Source organism: Echeneis naucrates, chromosome 5 (genome assembly GCF_900963305.1).
Source record: "Echeneis naucrates chromosome 5, fEcheNa1.1, whole genome shotgun sequence".
In the NCBI taxonomy this organism is placed as follows: domain Eukaryota; kingdom Metazoa; phylum Chordata; class Actinopteri; order Carangiformes; family Echeneidae; genus Echeneis; species Echeneis naucrates.
The window spans coordinates 2,983,308-3,009,966 of record NC_042515.1 but is presented as its reverse complement, the minus strand read 5'-3'; the positions used below and the strand labels follow the sequence as shown (position 1 = coordinate 3,009,966).

Sequence of the window (26,659 nt, the reverse complement as noted above, 5' to 3'; positions counted from 1 at the left end):
GTTCAGATACATCTCCGGTTTCAGACGAGTCACATAAATAAAGTTACAAAAATGTCTCCATGTGCCAAGAACTTGGTAACTTTAATCCAACGATGTGGATTTGTGTCTTTCTCTCCCCTTTATATGTTATTAAAATAAAAATAAAACATGCGGTTAGAAACATGACTGTCCGGAAGTGTTGTGGCCCCGCCCATTTGAAGTTTCCCAGAATGCACCTCGCACCAAAAAGTGACAACGACAGAGATATAAACAAATCTGTAACAAATAATTGTTTGGGTTTTTGTTTTGTTTTTTTTATTTTGTTATTTCCACACATTCTTTACTTACATTTAGATTTTTCATTTCGCACTTTGGATACTTCTATTATTTTATTCTCCCCCTTCCATCTCTATTATAACTTTATGACTATAACTAAATATTTCTGCTGGCTTGGGCATTTGTATATTTTGCTCTTGTAAATATTTTTTGCATTCATATTTTATGTTGTGCAGTTCATCTGTTTGTCTGATATCTGGCTGCTGTAACAGAATAATTTCCCAGTTTGGGATCATTAAAGTAAATCAATCTATCTATTTAAAATGTAAAGATGATCCATAATAAAAATTATAATTCGGTCAATAAACACAACAGCTACATGACGCCAACTCAGATGGACTGACTGGTTTACAGATCATTTTAGTATTAAAACAACATTTTTAAAACGGTGAACAGATCCAGACGTGTTGGACGGACTGTAGGTGTCAGCAGCGGGCCGCAGTCCGGCAGATGAGGCGTCAAACCCGGACAGGCTGCGTGAGCTCCGCCGAAATGACGTTAGCCTCCGGGATGTTCTCTCTCTCTCTCTCTCTCTTCTCCTCCGTTAATGAGTTTGGACACCGGGGACCGACATCCGTGAACCTCTCCGGTGTGTGAAGCACATCCACCGTGAACTCCTGGAGGTGTCCCCCCCCCTCCCCGGCTGACGGTAAGTGGACACCGGGGCGGCTCGGCGCCTCCAGCCGTCCAACCGTCAGGTTAGCCCGTTAGCCTCAGTTAGCTCCCGTTAGCACGAGAGGCTACTTTAACGGCGGTTGGAGGCGAACTAACGCCGGTGTTTTCCCCCAATGTCCGGGGCAGTAAAAAGAAAAGACGCGGAGGGAGCTTGAAGGCGAGATGACACGAAATTGGCGCGATTTTATTCATTATTGTTGTTATTATTGTTATTTTCTTGTTCTAAGCTGATTTAAGAGGAGTGTAGCACAGTTAGCCGGCTAGCGTGTTGTCAAGCTAAGGTCAAGAAGCTCGCCAGTCTTGACAGCTAACGCTAACAAACATGCTATTTTAGACTCCATAAACGTGTTATTGGGCAGTCAGACACATTAACATTTCCACTAGTAACAAGATAACACAACCTTCCGGGGTCAACACTGGACCTCTGGGGTTGTTTTATCTAAATATACCGAGGTGTGCTCCTAAAAGTTTCATTAGCTCAATGCTAACTCGGGGTGAACATAATTGTGATGTTGACAGCCTGCTGTGATGTGATGTGTTATGACAGGTTATCATCGGTGATCGCTGCAGGGCCCGTTGGAGGTGTAGGTTTGGTTGATTTAACCGGCCACTGCACTGGGTGTGATGATGGGCATGCTGCTACTCGTGTTTATTTGTTGTCAGACTACAGCTACAGGACTGCCTCATCATGCAGCTGCACAATCACCATCCTGTTAGTAAATAGGTAAACCAGACGGACACCTCTCTGCTTCTGCAGGCTGATGTCTGTCAGGGTTTGATGGTGTGTGGAAGGCTGAAAACTACCACAAAACAACAGTCAGCTGGGTTTAGTTCAGCTTATCATCAATGCCAACATTATTGTAAGCAATCGAGGAGAGATTCTTAAAAAAGGGTCACTTCCCTTCTCTGTGCCTAGTTTCTTTCATCATCAGTATTTTTTTATTTTATTTTAGAAATTTCTAAAGAAAATGGTTTGCCACATGACAGCAATCAGTGTGGTATCTGCAGAAGCATTGCATGATCATTAAGCCGTAGCTTTTTTTCTCTTGTGTATTGTCATGACATATGTTTTTCTAGTCCTCAAAATGCTCCTAACCATCTGGTTCTAAAATGATTCTGTCGTCAGTGCGGTAGTTAACGTGTGTCCCAGTTGTTGGTCTGTTTATTAAGCCAAACAAAGATGCCAGCGTGAAACAACAACTTTGTGCTAAATGGATAAAAATTTAAGCTGTTTTTGACAATATGCAATTGGTTTTAATCAGTGTTCATATTTTGTTGTCACACAAAATGAAATCTTCAGGCACTTATTTGAACTTTAAGAGTAAGAGTATATGTAGTTGCAACATGATAAATACTCATGTTTATTTTACAGCAGATTAGTTTTATCTTTGAGGATTCTGGATGAACTTCAGAATAGTGGCACATGTTGAACAATCAACAAATTTCCAATAATATTGTTTCAAGAAACACAGAAAGCAAATGTGATGATATATCGAAAGCCCAAATGAGTTGGACAAGGATTAAATGTACAACTATAGGAGATGTTTCTATGATTTTCATAGTTATTTAAATCCTTCAGAATGGTGGTTTAATAGTTAAATTTTTTAGGCCAAAGAAATAGTATCTGGTTAATGATTTGGTTTAATAACTATGTATAGGGAACTAAGTATGTAGACATGGGTTTGTGTAACTGTTGGGTAGAAGCAAATTGTTGACTGTGGTCATGCGTCTGTCACACAATGTTTTTTGTTGTTTTTTGGCCTTTGTAGCTTTATTAGATAGGACATCTTGAGGCATGACAGGAAATGAAAGAGAGAGAGCGACGTGCAGTAAATAACACTGGCCGGAGCCGAACCAGTGACGCCGTCGGGAGCCTTGAACCTCCAGTTTATGGGGCACATGCTCAACCCACTATGCCACCGGCACCGTGTCAAACAATGATTTAGTCAGAGCGGGCTAATCCACGTCAGTGACACCATTTAAATGTTTGTATTAAAAACTGATATCTACTTAAGCAAGAGAAGAAAAAAAAATCATCTGACCTGAGACATAAATTCAAATTTGACAGTTTTCCTTTATGGAAAGTTACTGACACCATCATAACCAGCGGGTTGGGGTTGGTCACTGAGAAAAATGTTCCTGATGAGAACATAAAGGCAGCTATTCTAAAACATGAACTGGACTGGGATGAATTTATGCTGAGTGATGCCTAGACTGCACTTGTTGTCTCCAGATGCTGAATTCAATACCTCTATAAGATCAATAAAAATCGAAAAACCTTTTTACAGATATCTCAGTATCTGAATATTGACATATTCAATTGAAATCATCATCAGAATCATCAGAAAAACAATCTGCAAAATTATTTCTACAATTTATGAATTGTTTGTTTGTTTTTATATTTTTTTTCTTTAATGGAATGTAAACAAACCTCAGCAGCGTCTGTCGCAAGGAAACCGGCAGATACTGTCGCCAAAAAAAATTATGTGGCAAACTTCTGTCTGCTCCCTGAAGTATAATTTAGTTGATAGTCTATAATTTGATAATTTGGCTTTTTCCAGGCAACCAACCAACATCTGAAGCATTTCTGCTTCAGGTCCATCCATCCTGTCAAAGCTAGGACCTTGGAAAATCCTGCACATGCCTTCAGTATGAATGGGTGAGTTTAGATTATTTAGCCCATTTGTAAATTGGCTGACTACTTTTGGGCTTTAGCCTGGCTTTTATAAATAAGGTTTACATATTTACCTTCCAACATCGTCTAAAAGAAGATATTTGAATATTCAGAATAATGTTTGCATAACTAATGAACATTTGATCAAAATCACAATATGGCTAAGTGTAATATAGAAATCACAGGAGCTGCAATTTTTTTTTTTAAATATGCCACAATTGCTAGAACCATAACTGGTGTGGTAGAGCAGAGTTCCCTCAACCTACAAACCATATTTTCCAAATAAAAGGGAACCAGCGTGTTAAGTGCAAACCCAACAAAAATCACATCCACATAATTTTTCTAGTAAAAATGAAATAATTATTGCAGTTGAAATCACAACAATTTGAAAAATCAAGCTATCACACAAAATAATCACAATATGATGTTATTTATTTATTTCTTGCCCATTGTACCTGGACGTATTAATAACTTTCTGACAACTCGAGTTCCATGCCGGTCGTCAAAAATGGTCTCTCAGTAATTATAGTTAATTGCCAGCAGTATTGATTTATACAGTTTACCGAGTAAAACACCAAATAAAATTAGGAAATAGGTTGATGTGAATTTATAGTGCAGACTGTTCATATTCCTTCAGACCAGCTCTGAGTAACAGGAGGTGACCCGATGAATAAAAGGTTTTTTCTAGAAGGAATCAGAAAAATATTCAACTCTGAAGGAAGTAACTTTTCTTGAAATAAAAAAGGGTGTATGTGCATGAAAATGAACTCCGAATAATTTATTCACACAGTCACACAGACCATTCTGTATTTTGTCGATCACCTGGTGCTTCCTCATGTTTTCAGTTTCCTTCCACCGAATCTTTAGATTCACCTGTGATATCTAATGTTGTTCAGCAAGGCGCGGTCAGTATATTTGGCTTTTGGAGTTACTGCTTTGATCAAAGTCTTCCAACTTCATTAAGGCACACGCTCCCGTGGACATGGTCGTCCTATCAGCTGACATATATGTTGTGAGTTGTGGTTGCCACGGTAACTCCTGGGTCTTGAGACAGTGGTAAGAAACAAACCCAGATGGTGGACATGCGTGATCCCGGTACTTGTTTTGACTGATCTCAGTTGTTGTGTCACCCAGACAATTGACAGGACATATTTTTCTTGTGTGTGTGTCTCAGCAGCTGTTCCATTCTATCAGGGGACATTGGCAGCAGCTGTGTGAGTGTTTTTGTGTTTTCCCCAGTTATAGTTTGTGATTTTTGAGGCAGACTGATGTGTTTGGGGTTTGCCTCCCACAGAGCTGCATGACATTGTCGTCTGCTCCTTTCCTTTCTTCCTTCCCTGTCTCCTTGTGTCTTATTACTAACTCATATTTTCACACTATCTATTATTTGTTGGCACTTGAGTTTAAATAAATCGACAAGTCAGTTTATCAGTAATCAATCAAATATACCTTGAATTTGACGGTTTTCCCAACACTCAATGTTTTGAGGCTTTTATCAGTGTTCAATTGTGACAAACTGAGCCTATTCGAGTCAAAGAGGAGTTTTTCAAGACTGCACCATCAGCAATGGAAATTGAGGATGTTAGTTTTTCACTATTTTTCCTTCACTTTCTTCTAATGACCTCCCAGCCCTCTTTCCTTAACTGCCTCCTATTAATTATCTCCTTTCATTCATTAGCTCATTACCTAAATGAATAAGAAATGTGACTCGCACTGTTATTGCTCTCATAACTGATAATCTTTTGAGGCTCTGGGTTCTTTTTTTTTTGTGTGTGTGTGTGTTTTTTTTTTTTTTTTTTTTTTTTTTTTTGGTATACATCACATGTTCTCTGCCTGAACATGGTGCCTCTCTGGATGTTTGGGTAATTCCCAGGATAGGAGCACATGTCAGCAGTAGTAACCCTCAGCCCTTATTTAGCACCATGCAGCTCAGTTATGCTATGCTTCACTAATGCAACCACTCAGCGTTAACATACGTACAAACTGCTGAGTTAAGACATCATGCTGTGGGTGAGGATGATGATGGTCGTGACCTCCTGGCCCTTCAAACACAACAATGACTGGGAACAGTATGAGATGACAGCAGGAAAAAGGACTTTAAATGTCAAAATGTGTTTACAGTGATTTAGCACAGCTGGTGTAAAACACATTAAAATTTATTATTGATTCATGTGATGATTATTTTCTCAATCGGACATTTGTGATGTCTTGTTTTATCCAGGAAACAATTTCTAAACTCAGTTGTTTTTCAATTTTCTGTAATTAGAGATAAGAAAATTAAGCAAACTCTCAAATTAAAGAAACTGTTTCGCACTTTTTTTCAGGACAACCAAGACTATTTGTAAGATAATCAGAACTATTTGATCTTGTTTTGGCAGTTAAGAGCTGTCAAGAGTTGTCGTTTTCTTTTTGATGGGTGGTGTTGAGGGAGTGTCAGGCTGATGCATTCATTCCTGGCGGTGAACTGTGGAAACAGTTTGTCATGTCAAATGAAGAAATATGCTGATTAAATAGTAGTTATTTCTTTTTCTCTGAGGGCAGCTACATGAATCTCATCGACGTTTGACATAATTCGTGTGAACATTTTGCTGGTGTCGTTTTTCTGGTTTTGGAACAGGAAGCTGCTCTAATCAAATCTAATCGTACCCACAAACCTCTGATTGTTAAGTTTTTTTTTTCCCAGACAAGAAAACATATTTATATGTATGCACTCTATGCCCTCTATGCCTGTGTGCCACGACCCAGCGCTCCCAGTGTGAGGCCTGTGTGGACTGTCTGGATTGGAGATTTGTTCCACTTCAGCTGTTGTTAACGTGTCCATGACCGTACTGCATGTTGAGTCAGTTAGCCCATGTATTCAGTGGGGTTTGTAATCTGATTACCTCCTGTGAATGTAATGATGGTTTCAGCACAACAAATCTACATTTACTTTAACGTAACTGCATTTCTCATTTCTGGATCTGGTGCACAATGAGTTTTGAGTAAATTTCTCAATCTTTAGGTGTCTATTCTTTTTTTATGGCATTTCTTTTCTTTTTTATTTTTTGGATACATTTTAGAGAAAAACTGTTTAAATAGTTAGCATGTAGATGTCGTATTAAAGAGGTTTGTGTGTTGGGATAGTTTGGACTTTAGTTTCCTGGTGTTTGTCACATTTGAGCAGGAAAAATTGCTACAAGATACAGTTAAACAGTGAGTATACCTCTGGTCAGCATTACAGGCGATAACGGGTTGTTGAAGGGGCTTTGTGGCTCTACCTCACACTTTAAAATACCCAGAGAGTGTTATATTGGATTCACATCAGGGAACACACTTGGCCAGGACATCGCTTTTATTTCTTTTTCCTTTCCCAAACCCGTTGACTTTTGCAATGTTTGAGATCGTTGTCATTGAAAAATTCCCCTCCTGCTGAACGCCTTCAGTCCATGAGTCACCTTTTCGTTCAGTGTTGGGATAAACAAACTTACATTCATAGTGCCATCTGTAAATGTCATCTCCTGTATACCTTTTGGACTCATGTATGCAAATATCAGCAAATGCCCGCCTCCATGTTTCACCAGCATCACTGTGCAATCACTGTGGTGGTTCTGGCCAGGTCTTCAAAAACCAGCTGAACAAAAATGTAGTTTGGTTTCATCTGAGCCAAGAATGTACTGTAAACATTCATCAAGCATCCCTCCATTTTCTTTGGCAAACTTTAATTTTGCAGCTCTTTCAGGAATGCTTTTTACCTTTTGGAAATTATCCATAGATGTGGACTTGTCTGGTCAGACAGTGTAACACCATTTTGCTCTGATCCTTGTCCCATCTCAAATACACATATCTATCTGTTCTTCAACACATTTAAAGTAAATTCTAGATGGCATCGTCTGTTACTGATAGTATGTATATTCTTACACTAAATCTGTAGCAAGCAGCTGTGGCACACATTAAGAGAAGGGCAGTAGAACAATAATATCCCAAACTAAAGGCTGAGATTCCAAGAACTTAAAACACAAATGATCAGATAGGTGAAACATTTTAAATTATACTTTTGTTTCTTTGTTGTTGTTTTTTCTCCCACTTTTTTTTTGGAAAAACTGGTCAAGGGAATAAATAACACTCTTGGTCTGATTCATTTTTCTTCAGTTAAATAATGTTTTGGTTTTTTTTTGTTTTTTCAGTGTAAAGGTTCTAATTAGCTGCTCTGTTCTCAGAAGCTTCTGATAAACCAGAATGATGTTCTTCAGAAACCGTTTCTTAAACCTGCTCTACTAGGCTGCTGATGAATGTTCTGCAAAGCCTCATTGAAGCTTTTAAAATTCACAACACAGATGCGAGTTGCTGCTCAACTACTCGCCTCAACTCTTAGATATTCCTGGAAGTCCTTAATTGGCTCTATCCCGACTTGAAGGACAGCAGGATTCCCTCACACACACGGTCAGTGAGTCAGAAATAGCATCTTAATCAGTCTGTCACTGTCATAGAGCTGTAGTGAGCCCACAGCTTTGTCCCACTGATGGCTGATGACGTAAGATATGCTCACACAGATCCTCTAAGCTGGTTGGCCAGCCGCTCAGGTCATTCACCACACCTGGTGGAACAAGGTGTACGATTAGAGATTGGGTTGTTTGTCTGCTTGTTTTGACCGTGGACTTTCTCCTGCACAGCTCCCTCTCACTGCTGATAGACCAGACTATGGGATAGTCTGCGGTGAGGCAGAGCGGGAAAAATACGAACTAAAGTCATCAGCTGTCTTGGCACTAAAGGCGGAGACTGTATATTCTCTGTGTGTCGCTGATCTATTCCACAGTAACAGGTTGAAGGATGGAACAGAGGGAGAGACGTGAGGTGAATGGCCCAGGTGCATGCTGGGCCTGTGAAAGCAGCAGGAAGTTTGTTCATGTGCTTTGGCCTCGCTTGTCAACATGTTCAGGAGTTGTAGCAGCAGCAGAGGCAGTTAAGGATTACTTTAAAACCCCTAGCATCCCGAATCAACAATTAGAATAATAAAAATCATGCTGCCTGCAGTGTGAGCTACATTCTGAGGATGTTAATTTGCCAGATACACATTGCAAATACACCTGCTCATAAATCTCCTTAAGAATACATGGAAAACAGAAAGAAAGACTCCTTATGGCTGTTAATTTTCCTGAGACTCATCATGTTTTTCCACATATTTTCCTTTGTACCAATTTCTCTATATATTCATGGATGCATCACAGACACAAGCTGCTGATTGCTAATTTGGCATTTCAGTTGTGCCAGTTGGCCAGGATAGGAACAAATATTAGAAATACTTTGCTATAATCAGCTTAGGTCTCATCAGCCCTCTAATTTTCACACTGAACCAAATCCATGTGAAATAACTTGAATATGTTTGAGCAGTGATTGCTGTGTTTCAGCAGGTAATATTGTGGTATTACTTGTTCTGTTTTCCCAACAATAACCAGCTAATGAAATGAATTATTTTGAAGGATATTCATAATCCACATAATGAAAGGTGCATAAACATAAAAAACATATCGAAATCCTGCAGAATGACAGTATGAGGAGAATGAAGTGGTGAAAGAGGGGAGGAGATAAGAGGGGGGCTGGGAGGTGAGGAGATTTTGTAAGAAGGATGAAAGAAACAGGAGGAGGCGGCGGCGGCAGGTTGTCCTTGACTTTGTCCTCCACCAGCCTATTACCAGCCGTCTGCATCACACCGCATTCAGGACTCTGCCTGCTGGAGGCTCACACCTGTTGTCTGTGTGCCAGGAGGCCTGGAGACACATATAGATTCACTAGGAGAGACCAGACCACCGTACAGAGGTCACCAAACACCAGCTGTTCACTGAAAACCCCACTGCTCACCTCTGACTGCATTTATCTGGACCAGCGATACTGTTACTGTTCAGACAGTCTGTAGTTTTCTCTTCCCATCAGTTCATTCTTTAGGTAAAACTCTGTGTTTCAACCATTGAAGGTGAGAAGTGATGAAATTTAAATTTGCTCATGGTTTCACCAATGTTGAGCCTCTGTGATGGTTGAAGACGGATGTGTGGATGACAGTTTGACCTTTTCCATATTATCATCGCAGTTTCATGGATTGTAATTTTAGTCTGTAAGATTGACTGTATTAAACCAGACTCTATACTTCTGTGATAAAATCTCAAATGCTGATTTCAGTTTCAATTTATTTTCAGTAAAAACTCAACTTGATACCAAACAATTATTGAAAGGCAATAACCATTTGAAACCTATTTCCACACTTTGTTAGATTTTGAAGTGAAAAATGTTAACTCAGAAAAATAGATGTTATTGACTCCGAAACTTTTGGCAAATTCTCAACATGGGAATATTCACAGACCTCAGAGACTGTTGAGATATCGCATTTTGAAATGTTAAATGTTATTTGTGTGTGTTAGAGGTCGTGGATCATCAGGGTCACTTCACTGAACCCAGAAAAGAACAGATGCGGCCTGATGTTTACTGCTAACTTTAGAACTCACTGCTCATGGGAAACACTGTTCACGCTCTGTGTGTTTGTGTGTGTGTGTTTTTACACGCTCTGGGGTTCATGGTTGGTCACGCTTGGATCGTGACTTGAAGATCAGACCGTTGGATGCTGGCTTTCCATGGTGGTTAAATATATGCACCGGGCTGTGAGCGGTCATGTTTTGGAGCCCGTGATGTGAGTCCAGTGTGTTTCCGTTCAGCAGCAACAGGGTAGTTAGAGGCATTTCATACCTTGATGACATGTTGGAAGTCTGAGGTTTGAGGCGCGAGTCTCGATTCCTGGAGCTCCTCACGTAAGCGGCTCTTGTTGGTATTCATTCCTTTCATCTTTCCCTTGAAATGTTTACCAGTCAGGCAGACAACGAAAGCCAAAACTGTCTAGATGAAAAAGGAGAATCCAGACTCTAAACGAATAGGAGCGTCAGTGGCTGACGTCAGCTATAAAGTCACAGTAAAAGCCTTCCAGTGATTAAGATCTTCACTTACTAAATATTTGAAAGTTATACCTGAAGCTGAGTGGTGATGGAAATCTGGTGATGGAACTGACACTCCTCATGTCTGAAACTTTTTGTCACGGTGGTGGAAAAAACTATTTCCTGCTTGTTTTTTTTTTTAAAGGCGTTTGTGGCTTTTGACAACAGAAAGCTTCTCACCCCCTTTTAAAGTTTTGTGTCTGTGTAGGGGAGCGGTTAGTCCTGTCACCTCCTGGGTCTGAACCAACCAGCCGACGGAGGCCTTCTCTGTGGAGGTTACATGTTTACTTTTCTGTAGCTTCCTCCCAAAGATGTGCAGCTGAGGTTAATTAGGGACTCAAAATTGATTGAGAAAGAATGGAAGTCATCCCCGGTGTGCTCTGTCTTCACCCAATGTCAGCTGAGATCGGATCCAGCCATGCCCAATGAATGCAGAGCCCATTTTTCTGCAGAATATATTGCATCAATTAATCTCCCGAGGCTTTTCTAAAGTAAATATTTAGTCTGTAAAATGTTACGGTAGGCTTGTTTTGTGTGACCAGCGTTTCAGCCACACTTAATATACTAGAAATGACAAATCAAAGCTTCCTCAGCTGGCTCCAGCTCCTCGCAGGAGAAATGACGGCTATAAAAACAGCTGCTGATTGATTTTATTACGGTCCACTGAAACAATTAATTGAATTATCGTTGCAGCTCTAATCCAGACACAGGGAACAAAGTGTGCTCCTGCTGGAGCAGCGCTGAGGACAAAAACTGGCGACTGTCCTCATTCCGTGTAATTGAGAGCACAATAATGGATCATTGACGAGTTCAGTAGTTCCTGTAAAACACTGCTGCCTGGTTTTCTCCGGCAGACAGATGAACCAGTTACTGCTCTACTCAAACTTTGACTGACCGAAATTCTAACTATTCTAAGGACCACGTAGCTTTCTGCATTTCTCAGCCGGTCACAACATCAAATCAGAGCTTGTTTAGATGCTGTGTCAGTTTTATGAGAGAAAAATGGTCCAATGTGCCTGAACTGCTGTGTACGGAGGCTGTGCTGCCTTTAGTCTGAGCTTACATCATGATATGATTAGCAAGCATCATGCCACGCAATCGCCTTGACATTGACCACATGATATAATCAGAAACGCACGTACACACACTTGCATGCATGCACAAGGTGACTGGCATCATCAGAAAGCCAGACTCTCTCCTCCAACTTCCTCTTCTTTATTTCCTCCTTTCTGTCTTCTCTTGTGTTGAATTGAGCCAGTCAGTGTGCAGTCGTCCTGGAGCAGCTTTGAGGTGCATGATGGGGGGAGGAAACGGCCAAATACTCCCAATAATGGACTTTCCACCAGGTTTTGGAATCAGGTTTCAGGGATTTACCTCTTTAAAGAAAGTGTGTGTTCAAATTCATCCCAAAGGTGCTGGACGGTGTTGAAGTCAGGGCTGCTGCAAATTCTCTACACCTGTTTCTTTATGGTGTCACAGTGGTTAGCTCTGTTGCCCCACAACAAGAAGGTCGCTGGTTCAGTTCCCGGCCTGGGGCCTTTCTGTATGGAGTCTCCATGTTTCCTCTGGGTACTTCAGTCTCCTCCCACCGTCCAAAGGTCTCTGTCTGTCTCTGTGTGTTGGTCCTGTGATGGACCGGCAACCTGTCCAGGGTGACCCCGCTCTCCCCCAGTGTGAGCTGGGATTGGCTCCAGCACCCCCCGCAACCCGCAAAGTAGAAGATGAATGAATGAATGAGTTTATGTTTCTACCCCATTCTGACTTTGTTCATGTAGGTATTGCTTTATTAAAGTAGAAAATGGGCCTTCCAAGAACATAAACTGGAAGACAAAGATTGTTTTCTGCAGAACTGAATGGGGATAATGGAACAGATCAAACCAGAAAACTCCATCTCAGAAGGACAAAAAAATGAAATGGCAGGGTTGTCCACATACTTTAATCCATTCACTGAATAAAAATGAAGCATTGTTGTCATCCCTGTTCATTTTAAACACTGTTAAAACCAAACCACATTTTCATGCAGATTTCTTCTAATTTACATCATAAAAATGTTTCTCGTGCTCCTTTTGCATCAGCAGCAAAAGCATCAATATAATCCCAAAGAACAATTATAAATTGGGCGCAGTATTGAACCAGAGCATATAATTATTTCCAGGGACCTTCAGCTGATTAATTGGGAGAATTTTAAAGGCTGTGTCTGTTAAATGATCAGCCTCAAATAAAAAAATTTACATGAGCTCCAAATTAAATCCGCATGCTTTTAAAAAATAAGCTCCATCACAGTTGTGTTTTCAGCTGTTTGATGTGGTAATTGGGGGGGGGGAGAAGTGGCATCATTCTCTATTCTCTATCTCCTTTTTTTCCCCAAATGGTAATCACTTATGATTATAGTTTTATTTTAAATGTTAAATTTTGATTTCAGTCTCTTTTTGATAAAATGTGTTTCTGAGAGCACACTGTGTCCTCTCAGACTCCTCACTGTGTTTTACATTTGAAAACAGTCAAGTTTGGCTCTAAATACAAAGAGAAACCAGGAATGAACATATTTTCACGATTGAACAAAAGTTGTCATGACTGGGTCTGCTGTTTATTCCACGCGTTGAGCGGATACCCAGATGCTCCACTGAGGATAGCTACTCTTCCTGGGCTAACATTGGATAAAAATGCAAAGCATTAAAGCATTAATGTATAAAATCAAGACTGAAGGAAACAACAACAAAAAAAAAAAAAAAAACTGACAAAAAAACAACACTACTACCACAAAAAATTGCACATACAATGACATAGTGAGTCAGTGTTTATTTATGCTTTGTGTTTGTTTGTGTATTTGAGACAGTCTGTCGAGTGCCAACGCGCTGAAACATTTGATGTCAACTGTTTGTGGCGATGAGCCCAGAAAATTGTTTATTGCGATTTATTTTTATTCTTTTATGAGCAGGCGTGAAGCTGCCTGGTTCAGAATCAGTTTTCTCTGCTGCCGACTCACCTGTTCAAAGGATCTTTGAGCTCATAGTTTTGGGTGTTCCCCACATTTCCCATCCCACCTAAAAAAGGTTAAATACATAGTAAATAAATAGTTGTTTCCTCTCTCTGCAGGAAGTGGTGACTGTGGCCACCCCCACCCCCTTCTCCATCTATCCCCCCACCCCACCCCTCATCCTGACTGGCTGTCTGTGCTGCTGGCGGTGGATTAGAGCACTCTGATTGGAGGATTTGCGGGGTGGTTTTTCGGTCTGGCGCCGCCTCCCCCCGGGGCCGGCGTGCGCTCCCAGCAGCCCGTGGTGCCCTGTGCTCCCCCCTCCCCGTCACTGCACACCAGAGCCCATGCCCAGGGTAAGTCCAGGACCTGATGTGTCGCAGATGCCAAATGATTGATAATTGATTGAACGTGTGGCCATGGCAACCAGAAAAAATAAAACAAAACACACAGAAGAATACTGTTGTCAGAGGTCTTCACAAATTCACACACACATAGATAAACAAAGTGGTTTGGAGTAAAATGGCAGCAGGTTCCCAGTTTGATAACCTGTTTAGAACTCATGAACAGTGTTAATGAAGCCAGCTACACCTTCTGCAGATGAATTGTGTCACACTCTGAACATGAAGCTATGACAACGTTATATAATGAATAAGGCTGATGGCAGCGACCTCAGCATATGGCACAGGCTGTTAGCTGAGGAGTGCAGAGTTGCATCCTGCTGCCTCCTGCTCAAAACACACGCCACAGACAGCAGGTTCAGCCGAAGCCACTCGCTGACTGAACCTGAAACACACCATCTCTTACACAGAGGTTAAATAAGCAGCAGACAACAAGAACAGTGAGAGATTTTATGATGCTTACATCAGGTTTTTTTTTTTTTTTTTTTGTCCAAATGTCACTGAATATCTGCTGGTCATCTCCTGAACACCTCACAGATATACCTGATCTACATCATGGCACTGTCAGTGTGAAGACCCCACCTATGCCAGCAGCTTACATCAAATACTTCTTTTTTTCATAGTTCCTGATGTAAATAATCAATTTTCCATTTGTGAACTACTCAAATGTGGCTGTCTCTGTGTTTAGACCAGAGCTGCAATGATTAATCGAACCAGAAAATTAACCGTAAAGCAATTATGGTTATGCTTATAATTATTTTCTCCCACCAGTTTCTTTCTGTAAAGGATTTTATAGAAAATTTCAGTTTTCGAAAAAACATTTTAATTGATGGACACACTTTGTGACTCTAGAAGGAAATAGATTCATTCCAGAGCATCCCATCAATTAAGTTTCTTTTTAAATCTCTCCCCCTCATCTGCAGGAGGAGGACCAGTGCGTTCGCCAGGAGCCATGTGCCTCCCTCACACCAACAACATGGACAGCAAGCTACAGGGGGCGGGGCAGGGGGGAGGGGCTTCACTTCGATCACGAGGAGGAGGCGTTCCACTGGAGCCCTTCGTACACCAGGTGAGAAGGAGCAGTGTGTGTCCAAGAGATGCTGCCATGAAGAGAGAGCTCCACGTTGACACAAACGTTTTTCTCTGTAACACCTTCACTGAAACTTTTCATGGGCAGGAATATGAATACTTGATAAATCTCTACAGCACATTATAATGCAGAGTAAGGACACATAAATGTCTCAGTAACTATACTGATTGTGTAATCAGATGAGATGAACTGTGGCTGAACACCATTAAAGTTGTTCTGTTTCTGCCTTCACCCGTTTTACTTAATGTGTGTGTGTTAATGTGTGTAGGTGGGGGGTCACACCAGTATGATGCGTTATGATGACCACACAGTGTGCAAGCCTCTGATCAGCAGAGAGCAGCGCTTCTACGAGTCTCTGCCTCCAGAGATGAAGGAGTTTACTCCGGAGTATAAAGGTCAGTCATAACTCAGTCCGATTAATATCAGTGGAGCCATGAACGCTTGCTTCATCTTCCCCTCCCAACCCTTTTTGTCTGATTTATTCCTTCATCCCAATCCTCAGAAGAGCTTCCTGGCATTGTCTGATTTAAGACCCATTCTTATTTTTCTCTCTGTTCAGTTGGTTTGGTCAAGTTAGCATTTCTGTTTTTTTATCCTTTGCGCTTTTTAACATTTTATAATGACAGTATACATCACTGACAGTGATGAACACACAGAAGATTATCACCTGAATCTGCAGCTTCGCTCTGCTTTATAGCTTTATAGTTTCAGCAGATAGTTTGTAAATTTAATGCAGTTGTTCACTGTCTCAGCTCCAGGAACACAATTTCTGTTGTCAGTGCAACAGATCTAAAACACCCAGAATCCATTAGGGACCAGCTGGCAAAGATAGTGCAGCATTTAGAAGCTTAATAGATGAATATTTCACATCAGGAGTTGTTAGAGACCAAAATCAGAGCTAAAAGAGAAAACAAAATGGACCCAGATCAGTAATAATGCTGAAAATTAGTTAGTACAGGTCCAGTTTGGTGAATCTGGGTTCGGTGGCTTTCAATAAATATGAAACGTTATCACACTAAGATGGCATCAAGAACTCTGTCAACATCTCTCCTATTGTGGCCAATTCAGCACAGCCACAAGATAAGAAATCAGCTCACTTTAGATGAATCCATGTCTAATCCGACATCACAGCCACACATACACGGACCAACCCAAAAAATTAGTATGAAATAGCCCACAGTCATAATAATAACACACACACAGGAACATGTCTTGTCCATTTGAATTGTGTTCAGAACAGAAAGTAAAGACCAGCTCAAAAATTCTAAACTATCACAGTTACCTTTATTCGATTTTATTTTTATGTCTTATCATTCATCGTTGGATAAGAAAGGTTTTGACAAGTGGCTTGTACGCTATGTCTCAATTACTGCTGCACATTTAATTTTATTTCTTTCACCGAAATGTTGTTTTAAATATAAAGTAAACAGAGAGATGGCGAGGTTGTAATTCAAACACTGGTCAAACATCTAATGCTCTGAATGTTTGTCTGTGTGGAGGAGAGAGAAAGGGACAGAAGCGAAGGAAGGAAGTACGGATGTTTAATGGAAGTAAAGTGGGTTAGCTGTTCTGCTCTTCATCATCAGGCACATACTGAAGCTGCCTCTACTTTCCTCTGCTGTAGAAACAGACCCAAACACGCTTTGACAGCCAACGAACACACAGACAGACATGCATGCACCTCACCTACATGTATGTGGCCTATTTACCATTTTGGCAAATGATGTAAGAAACGAGATAAGGACAAAGATGAAGAGAGACAGATGGTGGGTGGAGCGGGTGGAACTAATAACATTAACGATGGCTCTGTTCCAGTTTGCCGTGCCTCTAAGTCACGACAGTGAGCAAGAAAACAAAACATCAAGGCCCTGACACTGAAGCACCAAGAAATGGAATCTAGGCAGCTATTATTTTGATATATTAGTTAGTTCATCCCTTTGACAGGGAAATGAGGAAAGTCTGTCAGGAAAGTGCTGCAGCACATGAGCTGTGTCCTGGTCTCACACGGCATACTGATTCTAAACAGGTTTAAAGAATGCAAGAACTATAAAACCTTCAAAATTACCCAGAAGAAATGTAACTTCTCTCCCTTCTTGCATTGCTCCATTGATATTGGGGTGTCATTCACAGCTGCCAAAAATATATGAATAAATTGCAGAGTGGTGAGGAAAGCTGCTGTGAAATCCCCTGCAGAGCCACAGAGCACCCACACTGGTGTGTGTGTGTCATCCAGCTGATATATCCTTCCCTGCCTTGTCTGTTGTACCCTTATCATTCTTATTAGACTGTTGGGCTTTGATGAGATGAGATTTTCCCTTTGCAGCTCTGCCCAATTTCAGCCAGAGCATTGCTCAGGCTTTTTATCACAGAATGGTGTTGAATATGACAGTTGTATTAGTTTGACCAGCGACGTTCTTCTCCCCACAAGAGCAGGACAGAGTAGAGTCTCGTCCCTCTTGTTCTGCCATTCTCTTGTGTAATATAATAATGAAAAATGTCAGGAAATGCAGTTGTTTTGTAGAAACAGGCTGGATGAACAATCTGTCATTAATGGACACATTAAAAAATAAAAGCCATTTGGCATTTTTGTCAGTTCATCACTGAACGTGAAGCTGCAGCTGTAGGAAAGCTTTGAAAGGCTCTCAGAGAACGAACAGTAAGTATGATGTAAATAAGATAACATTACAAAGAGAAATGTTAGATTACACACTTCATCATTTCCTCTGAGCCCCTTGTGTGTCGAAGGGCGGGTTGTGTGTCTGAAGGGCGGGTTGTGTGTCTGAATCCATTTCAGGATGATAGACTCTGCCACAAACAATGAAAACTACTGTGGCGAGAATGTCAACATGTTGAAGGGCTACATCTGAACATCTGATAAATGCTTTTTCCAAAATCCTGAAGTGAAGATGAAGTAGTTCAAAGAACGACGCTGCTCATGTTGAATCATTTCCTGTTAGCAGGATAAAGTTTGGGACATCTGAAATGGAAAACCTTCCTTGAAGAAATATTACAGATACAAAAACAGGCTTTCCAGAAAAGATACTGCAAATGCCACTGAAGTTGACTTTAAATTTAACTTAACCTGTTAAGCTTCAGCCTGTTGGCCTCATCGTCATTAGTGAGCTCAAAGCCCCCCTGAGCTGTTGGCACGGCAGTAGACTCGTAGTCTTTATTATTATAAATCCATTTAGACTGAACAACTAATCAGTTGATCAAAACCAAAAACAACTAAATATAATATGAAGATTTTATTTTGTTAAATCACTGCTTCAATACTTCAAGCCGTCTGCTGTCTTCAGCCCTCAGTGATCTGGTGGATATATTCCCAGTACATTCATCTGCATGTATGTCTGTATTCCCATCTATCCTCCCTGCTGGTGTTGTGGGTCCCAGTGCCATGACAACACTGGTCCATGAGGAGTCTATATTTAACCCTGGATCTCTGCCCAGCTACCATTGTCCTTCTGATTGAATAACTACAGACAGACAGACAGGCAGTCAGTCAGTTGCTGAACAACAACTTTCTGAATCCGTCAAGGTTGTATCATCCACAAACCGGTGTCATTGGATTAGGTTTCTCCACGTGTTGTGTTGAGGTATCGGCAACAACCTCGACCTCTATCTGTGAAGAGCGTTCGCTGCCACTCTCCTGCTCAGAGGAAGATTTGACTCCTTAATTTAACCTTGATATGTGGAGTTGATTTCCCACCAGCGAGCAAACTGACAGAAAAGTGAAACATGGGGACTGATCGGCAGAGGATGAGTTTGTAGAGCTAAAAATAACAGCTTAATGTTTCAAGAAGATGTTGTCAGACGTGCATGTTTGTTTAGTCAATTAACAAATACTTAATAAAATTTCCAGAACATTTGATAGACAGGTGCATGACAAAAGAAAAGCCAGGACCGAGTTTCAGTCTCTGAACTCTGAACTTCACCAATAAAACTATTTTCCAAAGGTGAATGCCGTGAACGGCACAATGACACGACAAACTTAAACAGCCTGAAGAGCCAGCCTTAAATTAGTTACTGTTAAATTCAGTTCGCTGCCTTTGTGAGTCCTTTTTAAAATTATTTTGTCACTTTGGGCCGAAGTAGCTGTTGTTCAACAAAAGGAATGTCTCAGTGTTGAGTAAAAGTGAACAGAGGTTCCTCGTGTAGGTGTATAAATGTTCTCTCAGCAGCTGTAGAGAAGAATTTAACCTGACCAATCTGCTGCATTTATCAACTTTCAGAATGGTTTTCGCTGCATAAATGTACAAAATGTACGGCAGCATCAAGATCTGCACTGACAGGAAGTAACCCTAACCCAAATGTTCCAATGAAGATTTAATATGCATGAATTAAAATTTTTAAATGATAGACCTGATCAGGAAGTACCAGATTAATTAGTGCTGGCTCAAAATGATGACCAGACACATTAAGAGACAGAACTGGCAGCAGCAGTACGTGCCCTTTTTTCCTGCACTCTCCTGTGGTGGTGATGATGATGAGGATGATGCACCATGCGGACATTCTGCCTGCATCAATTTCAGTATTAAACATGTTGGCGCCAATATTATGTCGATACAAAAAACCTTCTAGATCAGATTGAACACTGGTTGTGAATCAGGCCAGCTGGTGTCCGGTCTTTGTTTCCAGTTTTTTTTGAGAGTAACACGGAGAAAGAGCTGACCTTTAAAGTGCAGCAGTAGTTTTTTTAGTCCTTCATCCAAACTCTGTTTTGACTAAACCTGAGAAGAGGTAAACATTATGTAAGGTGTTATGTGAGCTGCAGTTTATTTATCATGAGAACATCATATCATGAGATGCTCTGTTTCTGTTCTGCCTCCTCAGGTGTGGTGCTGGTTTGTTTTGAAGGTGACTCTGACGGTTACATCAACCTGGTGGCCTACCCGTACGTGGAGAGCCTCACCGAGGGAGGGCCCGCCGAGCACGAGGAGCGTGACCCCCCCGAGAGGGAGCAGCCGAGGAGGAAACACTCCCGCCGCAGCCTCCATCGCTCCTCCTCCTCCTCTGACCACAAGGAGGAGAGGCCCGACAGAAGGGAATCGCACGACACCGACACCTCTGAAACGTAAGATCGTAGAGGAAGATTAGAACAGAAAATAAAAGTGCAGTGAAAACAGATTAGATTTGCTGCTTTACTCTGTTTTCTATTTTTAGATGCTTTTCATTGTTGGGCAGTTAAAATAAAACATAAAAAAATAATGTCTTGGATTCTGGGAAATTCAAATGATCATCGGACCTTTTGGGGATATTTATTGATTTGTGAATGATGATTACTAAAGTGTCAATAGGTTCTCCACTTTGGTCTGGATGGTTTCACCTGTTGTTCCAACAACTACCTGAAAAGTTCATTCACATCAGCTCTGAAGATGAGGAATTCGTTTGACTCACAAAAGCTTTTAGATGGATTGTCGTATGGTGTGCTGCTGGAACAATTGCAGGTTCCTTCACTGTGGGACAAACAAAAGAATTTGAATGAAAATATGAATCTAATTTAAAAACAAAAAAGCCCCATGTGAGGTCTGTCAGCTCTGCGTCATCAACGTGGAGACTGGATGAAAAAGTGTTTTGGTGAGCTGAACACATAAGAACGCACAGTTTGACATTTGCAGCTTTAGTCTGTACAGCCTGCTTAATGTTTTGTGTGTGTGTGCAGATGTGAATATTTAAATCTGCTGCACATACAACACTTTGACCCCAGAGGATCACTGACATTATCTTCTCTCCTCCCACAGTCTTGGAGAGCTGAAGAGTCCCAGGCTGGACCCAAAGATCCACTCTGACGTTCCCTTCCAGATGTTGGACTGGAACAGTGGTTTGACATCAGAAAAGATCAGCCACAACCCCTGGAGCCTCCGCTGTCACAAACAGCAGCTCAGCCGTATGAGATCCGAGTCCAAGGATCGCAAACTCTTCAGTATCCTTCTTCAGCTGCTCGTGTCTAACTCCATCCACTGAAGGAGAACGTGAGAAGTGTTTAAAGCTCTGGGGGGGAAAAAAAACAAGGAAGTGGACCTGACATTAAGATTTATTTTGTCACATTGTTTCCAAGGTCAAAAATAAACTTGACCTGCGGCAGAAAGCATAAAACTCAGTATAGATTTATGACTAAAATTATGTCTGTGCACAAAACCAGAAATATGCAGGCACATCCTGTTCCATCCTGTTCGTCAGAATTATAAGGGCATCTGTTCACATGATCCCTTTTTATACATCTCAACCTTTGAAAAATTTGACATCTGTGCATGAGCCTTATTTTGACTCTCATATTCAGCCATGAAATCAGCCCCCAAATCGATCAGTTTGCAAACAGAAAAGTTGTTTGTGCCTCTAGTTATCAAAGAATTACACAAAAAAGGAAAAACAAGAGTTGGTTGGAGTCCAGAACTAAACATCAGTACATTAACTCCAACAGTAAAGACTGTTTGGCCCAGAGGCGTCTACATCAGGCTTCAGAGGCTCTGAAAACATGAAGAGTAAATATTAAAATAATGTTTAAACAGTTTACAGAATGAGTCTCAGTAAATAATCAAGACTAATGGAGCACACTGAGCAGACAAACTAAATTATTTCTGTGTATAAATCGTATAATTATTTTTCCAAGCTCTGCAGCAACAGCAAAGCTTAGAATAATGAAGACAGCTCGTGAAGTTGTCTGGTTTTTAAGTGAAACTCTGTGTTATCTCTTTATTTTGCATTTTCGCTTCGTGGTATGTAATTAGTATTTGTTCTGATTCAGTGGGCGTTCACTTTTTTCGGTACATGGCGATTATTAAATCAATCGTGTCAGCACACCTGAATGAATCCAGCTCTATATAAAAAGTCTCTGATTCGAAGGGGAATACTGACCTGTACAATAATCACCACTGGATCCACATATGAGTGAGACTGTGGAGACTGTTGATCAGGTTAAAGGTTGTGTTGTGATCTTCAGATTCAAAGAGCGGATTGCAGCTGCCAGAAAAACACAGCTGAGCAAAGTGAATAAGCAGCACGCGCTGTCCTCACCGAGGCCCGTCTCTCTTTGTGGTATTTAAAAAGCAGAGCTGGGGAATCTGAACAAACTTCTTACGCAAGAAATAAAATCCACTCTGATTGAGCTGTAGAACATGAAAAGGTTTGCTCCCTAACTGCGGTGTCTTACCCAGAGTTTCTGCTGTTGGAGAACGTGGTTCACCACTTCTCTTACCCCTGCATCCTGGACCTGAAGATGGGCACCAGGCAGCACGGAGACGACGCCTCCGAGGAGAAGGCGGCCAGGCAGATGAAGAAATGTGAACAGAGCACTTCAGCGACACTGGGAGTCAGAGTGTGTGGCATGCAGGTAGACCCTCGACTCGTCTGGGGACGTGGACGAATCTTAGAAATATCTTAATTACATGATGAATTTTCCTGTTTACACGATTAATCCTGAACGTCAGCTGTTTCCCGTGTGTGTCTGCAGGTGTACCAGCTGAACACTGGTCACTACCTCTGCAGGAACAAGTACTACGGCCGCGGCCTGTCGATCGAAGGCTTCCGCCAGGCTCTCTACCAGTACATGCACAATGGAAAGGGCCTGAGGCAGGACCTCTTTGAGCCAATCCTGAATAAGCTTCGCAGCCTGAAGGCGGTGCTGGAGAGGCAGGCGTCCTACCGCTTCTACTCTTCTTCACTGCTCATCATCTATGAGGGAAAGGTGAGTCGGTTCAGTCCATCACTCACACATCTGCACTTTGACCGTGTTCTTCGTGGACCTTCAGTCCGTCACTGTGTCTGACTGTCTGCAGGAACCTGAGGGCCCCCCAGGCCTCAGCTCTGGGCAGCATCCATCCTGGCAACAGAAGACATCGGTGGCCCCCACAGAGTCCCACTGTGGCCCCGGGCCCCATCCTCCTGCAGCCACTGACAACCCCTGTGAAACGGACATAATCCAGAAGCCGGATCCGGGGTCGCTGTCCTCTCAGGGAACTGGACTAATGGCCCCGCCCTCCTCCGCTCCTCATCCCCCTCCACAAGCCCCGCCCACAAAGTCAGACTGCCACGCCCTCCTCCCCCCTCCCCCCTCGCCTCACTCCCATCCGGACTCCTCCTCCCACTCCTCACCGGGTTTAATTTCCTTCCCCCCTCCTCCGACCCCCCCACCCAACCAACCCCCCCTGGTGGACGTTCGTATGATCGACTTTGCCCACTCCACCTTTAAGGGTTTCCGTGGCGACACGGCGGTGCACGACGGTCCGGACCGGGGCTACGTGTTTGGGCTGGAGAGTCTGGTCAAGATCCTGGAGAGTCTGCGGGACGACAACCTGCCGTAGCTCTGCACGCACACACACACACACACACACACACACACACACACACACAAAGAGCTTGTCGTTGAGGTCGTGTTGCTGAGACTGTAAATATCGAACAGGGTTCTCCAGGACGTCACCATGGAAACATGGACCTTCTACAGTCAAGTAGTTACTATGGCAACCGGCAGGAGGTGGGACAGTGGAGCTGAAGTGAAAAACTTCTGCGCGCGCGCACACACACACACACACACACACACACACACACACTCGTTGTCTGTCTATACTTGTGAGCACCCTCTGACATCATATGGCCCCGACTCAAACCCGAACCATCACAGTAAAGGTCTCAGAGGTAAGATTCAGGGAGACGGGTTAATGCCACTCGTCGCTGTTGTGGAGGTTTTTTTAAAAAATGGCAGGCGCTAGTTTGTAATAGGAACATTTCACAGGATGAGCCAAAAGAAAAACAGCCGGCCCAAATGAGGAGCTAGTAAATTCAAACCTAAAGTGGATTTTTGCACATTAGTAAAACAAATGATCAGCTAAAACTGGTTCTGAAGAGAAAATGAATTTAAAGGAAGCAACTGAAAGAACTAACATTAACTTGATGATGTCTGAATAATTTAGAGAAAAAAAGTGAAGTGCAGACGTCTACACAGGATTCTGACATCACAACTAGTCTGACTGTCAGTCTTGATTTGATGTGGAAACTTCAGAGTCCCAGCTCATAAACACTGAGGCTGAATGAAGTAGGAGATCTCTCTGAAGTCTTTTAATGAAAATGTTCACAGACTACAGATGGTTTGTTGCTTTCATTGAGGAAGGAAGTGATTTTAACAATTTTAACTGCAGTTTGTTTTTTTTGTTTTTTTTTTTCAGATGCAGTTTGTGTTTTTTGTGTATCTGAAAACGTGTCCTGATTTGGCTGTTTAAAAGTTCCCTCTTCAGTTTGACCCTAAACGGTGAAAACAGCAGTTTAGGGTCAAACTCTGCAGAGATCAGTCCTCACAGTCAAGGTCAAACCTGCTGGTCCTCACAAAGATAGACAAACAAGAACAGGCACACTCACACGCACACCCTGGGAACAGTTGTCTGTGGAACAAAGCGTCCTCTGCGATCGACCAATCAGCTGAATCCCAGGCCCCGCCCACTGGAGTTGGCCCAAAGTCACATGACCCCCCCCCCCCCCCCCCCAGTCGTTCTGACTCCCCTTTCTCTACAGAACCCAAACCTGGAGCGGAGAACACACTCAGACACACACCCATGCATCTGTTAAAGCAATAGATGGAGAAGACAGACAGCAATGGTTTTGTTTTTTGTTTGGTTTGTTTTTTTTTTGTTTTTCGTCTTCTTCCTTCAGCAGTGCAGAGGGCAGCAGCGCCCGCCTGACCCCCCCAGGGACAGCAGTAGAAGTAGACTTTAAGGAGACAGTATAGATGCATTTTTAAAAAGCTGTATGTCCATTTTTGGGGCTCAATACACAAATGTTACTTTTTGTTGTCCTGTGAAAATCATCCTCTGGGTTAATGTGTAATAATCGAAGAGAAAGTGTCAGTTTCCCAAATCTGGCCGGGCGTTATTTTGTATTTTTCATCTTGTCAACAAATCCCAAAAGACGAAATTCATCAGTGTTTATAAAGTCCTGATAACGTCTCGTTCTTTTGTGCCATAGAGCTCCAAAATACCTAAAAGTAGTCCCCAGCACATGCACTATTTCTTTGTGTTTGAGTGATGCTTGCTTGCTTTGGAAAAGTACAACATTTTTAAAAAATGAAATTGTATATTTGTGAAAATTGTTTTATATATATATATATATATATATATCTATATGTGTGTGTGTATGCGGGTGTGTACGTGTCACCTCCTGAGCTCTGACCTCAGGAAACAATAACCTTCCTCCTCCTGAGCTTTCAGGCCGCCTCAGCTGGTGGAGGTACTCACTCGTCTTTTTTCTTCAGAAAACTGTAACGCTGTTCAGACTTTTTGGCCTTTTTAAAGATCCAGAGCTGCAGATCAGCTGCTGCTTTGGCTTTGTGTTAATCCTGTTTTCATCAAATCGTACTTCACATTGGCAATCACTTAATTTCAATCTGTTCTCTTTTTTCACAGATACAGGAAGCCCCCGAACGGGTCGGACAAATGATATTAGTAAAGCGTGTAGTCGTCTCACAGGTCAGAGCAGCTAAAAGAGATGCTGCTGGTTTTGGTCTTTATGGGATTTGTTGACAGAAACAAAAGTACAGAGTAGCTCCAGACGTTTTCTTTGCAGGGGGCCAGTTGATTGGAACAAAGGAGAACATTTGTGAAATCTATTCGACTAAAATGAATTCCCCGAGCCCGGACATAAATATATATATGACATAAATGATCATCCTGTCAGTGTCATCGGATGGGCTGTGCTGTCTCCACTGATGATGATGTGGCCAATCACAGCTCACTATTTTCCAGGAATAAGAGAGAGAAAGATGAATATTTTATTTTTGGTTTATGGAGGTGATAATTTATTTTTTTAATATACCTTCACCTGTATGTGTGTGTGTGTGTGTGGGGGTAAATGTTTTATCTTCTACGTGTCTCTCGCCCTAAATGTACAAAATGTAAAGAAACTAAGTGCGTCAGAGACACAGAGTGAAAAGTCAGTATTATAATTTGGTTTTGTTGTCTGCTGACTCGGCTCCGGTCTGATCCAGACTGTTACAGAGGATGCAGGCGCAGCAGCACCGCTGCTCTTCTGAAAGTGTGTGTGTGTGCGTGTGTGTGTGTGAGCAGATGTGGCCATCTTTAGTGTTTGGTTTGTTTCACTTCACATTTAAAAAGTTGGTAAAGAACTGCATGCACATTCTCATCCTCCTGTTTGAGTCGGTTTGCAGCACAGCCACGCTCCACCTGTCCTCTCAGATCGTGATATTTATTCATATTAGCCTCAACGATTGATCAAGAGTTACTTAGCAGCATTTTCTGCATCTGACTTCATCCTGACTGTTTGTTAGAACAGTGAGATTAAATCTTTCCAGAAGCTTTTGGCCTCGTGTGCTAATTTCTGACTAAACGACACATCTGGCTCTGACATCAGAGGGCCTGAAAACGCCATGATCCTCCTCATCATCATCTTCAGCAGGATGTGAACGCTGTTGTGTGTTTGTGAGGACAAATTATAGCAAAGTTGTGCTTTATTTGGATTCAACAATGATTAATAATTAATAATAGAAGCAACCGAGTGAACTCGTACTTCAGAGTTTAATGTGAGCGTCGAGGGAAAGCTGTTATTCATTAATGACTCTGTTTGACCTCATAG

General features: G+C 41.8%; 1 protein-coding gene across 2 annotated transcripts; it reads left to right on the top strand.

Moving 5' to 3' along the window:
- The first annotated feature begins 777 nt into the window (after nucleotides 1-777).
- ip6k1 (inositol hexakisphosphate kinase 1) lies at nucleotides 778-26,383 on the top strand. Of its 2 annotated transcripts, XM_029502225.1 has the most exons (10): nucleotides 778-964; nucleotides 3,552-3,649; nucleotides 13,714-13,950; nucleotides 14,919-15,064; nucleotides 15,354-15,480; nucleotides 19,919-20,159; nucleotides 20,827-21,008; nucleotides 22,240-22,415; nucleotides 22,536-22,769; nucleotides 22,861-26,383. In XM_029502225.1, exons 4-10 carry the CDS (start codon nucleotides 14,948-14,950, stop codon nucleotides 23,383-23,385), a joined length of 1,602 nt encoding a protein of 533 aa, XP_029358085.1. In that variant the 5' UTR covers nucleotides 778-964; nucleotides 3,552-3,649; nucleotides 13,714-13,950; nucleotides 14,919-14,947; the 3' UTR covers nucleotides 23,386-26,383. The 2 variants fall into 2 exon arrangements, with proteins under 2 accessions (XP_029358085.1, XP_029358086.1); XM_029502226.1 differs by lacking the exon at nucleotides 3,552-3,649.
- The last annotated feature ends 276 nt before the right edge of the window (nucleotides 26,384-26,659 follow it).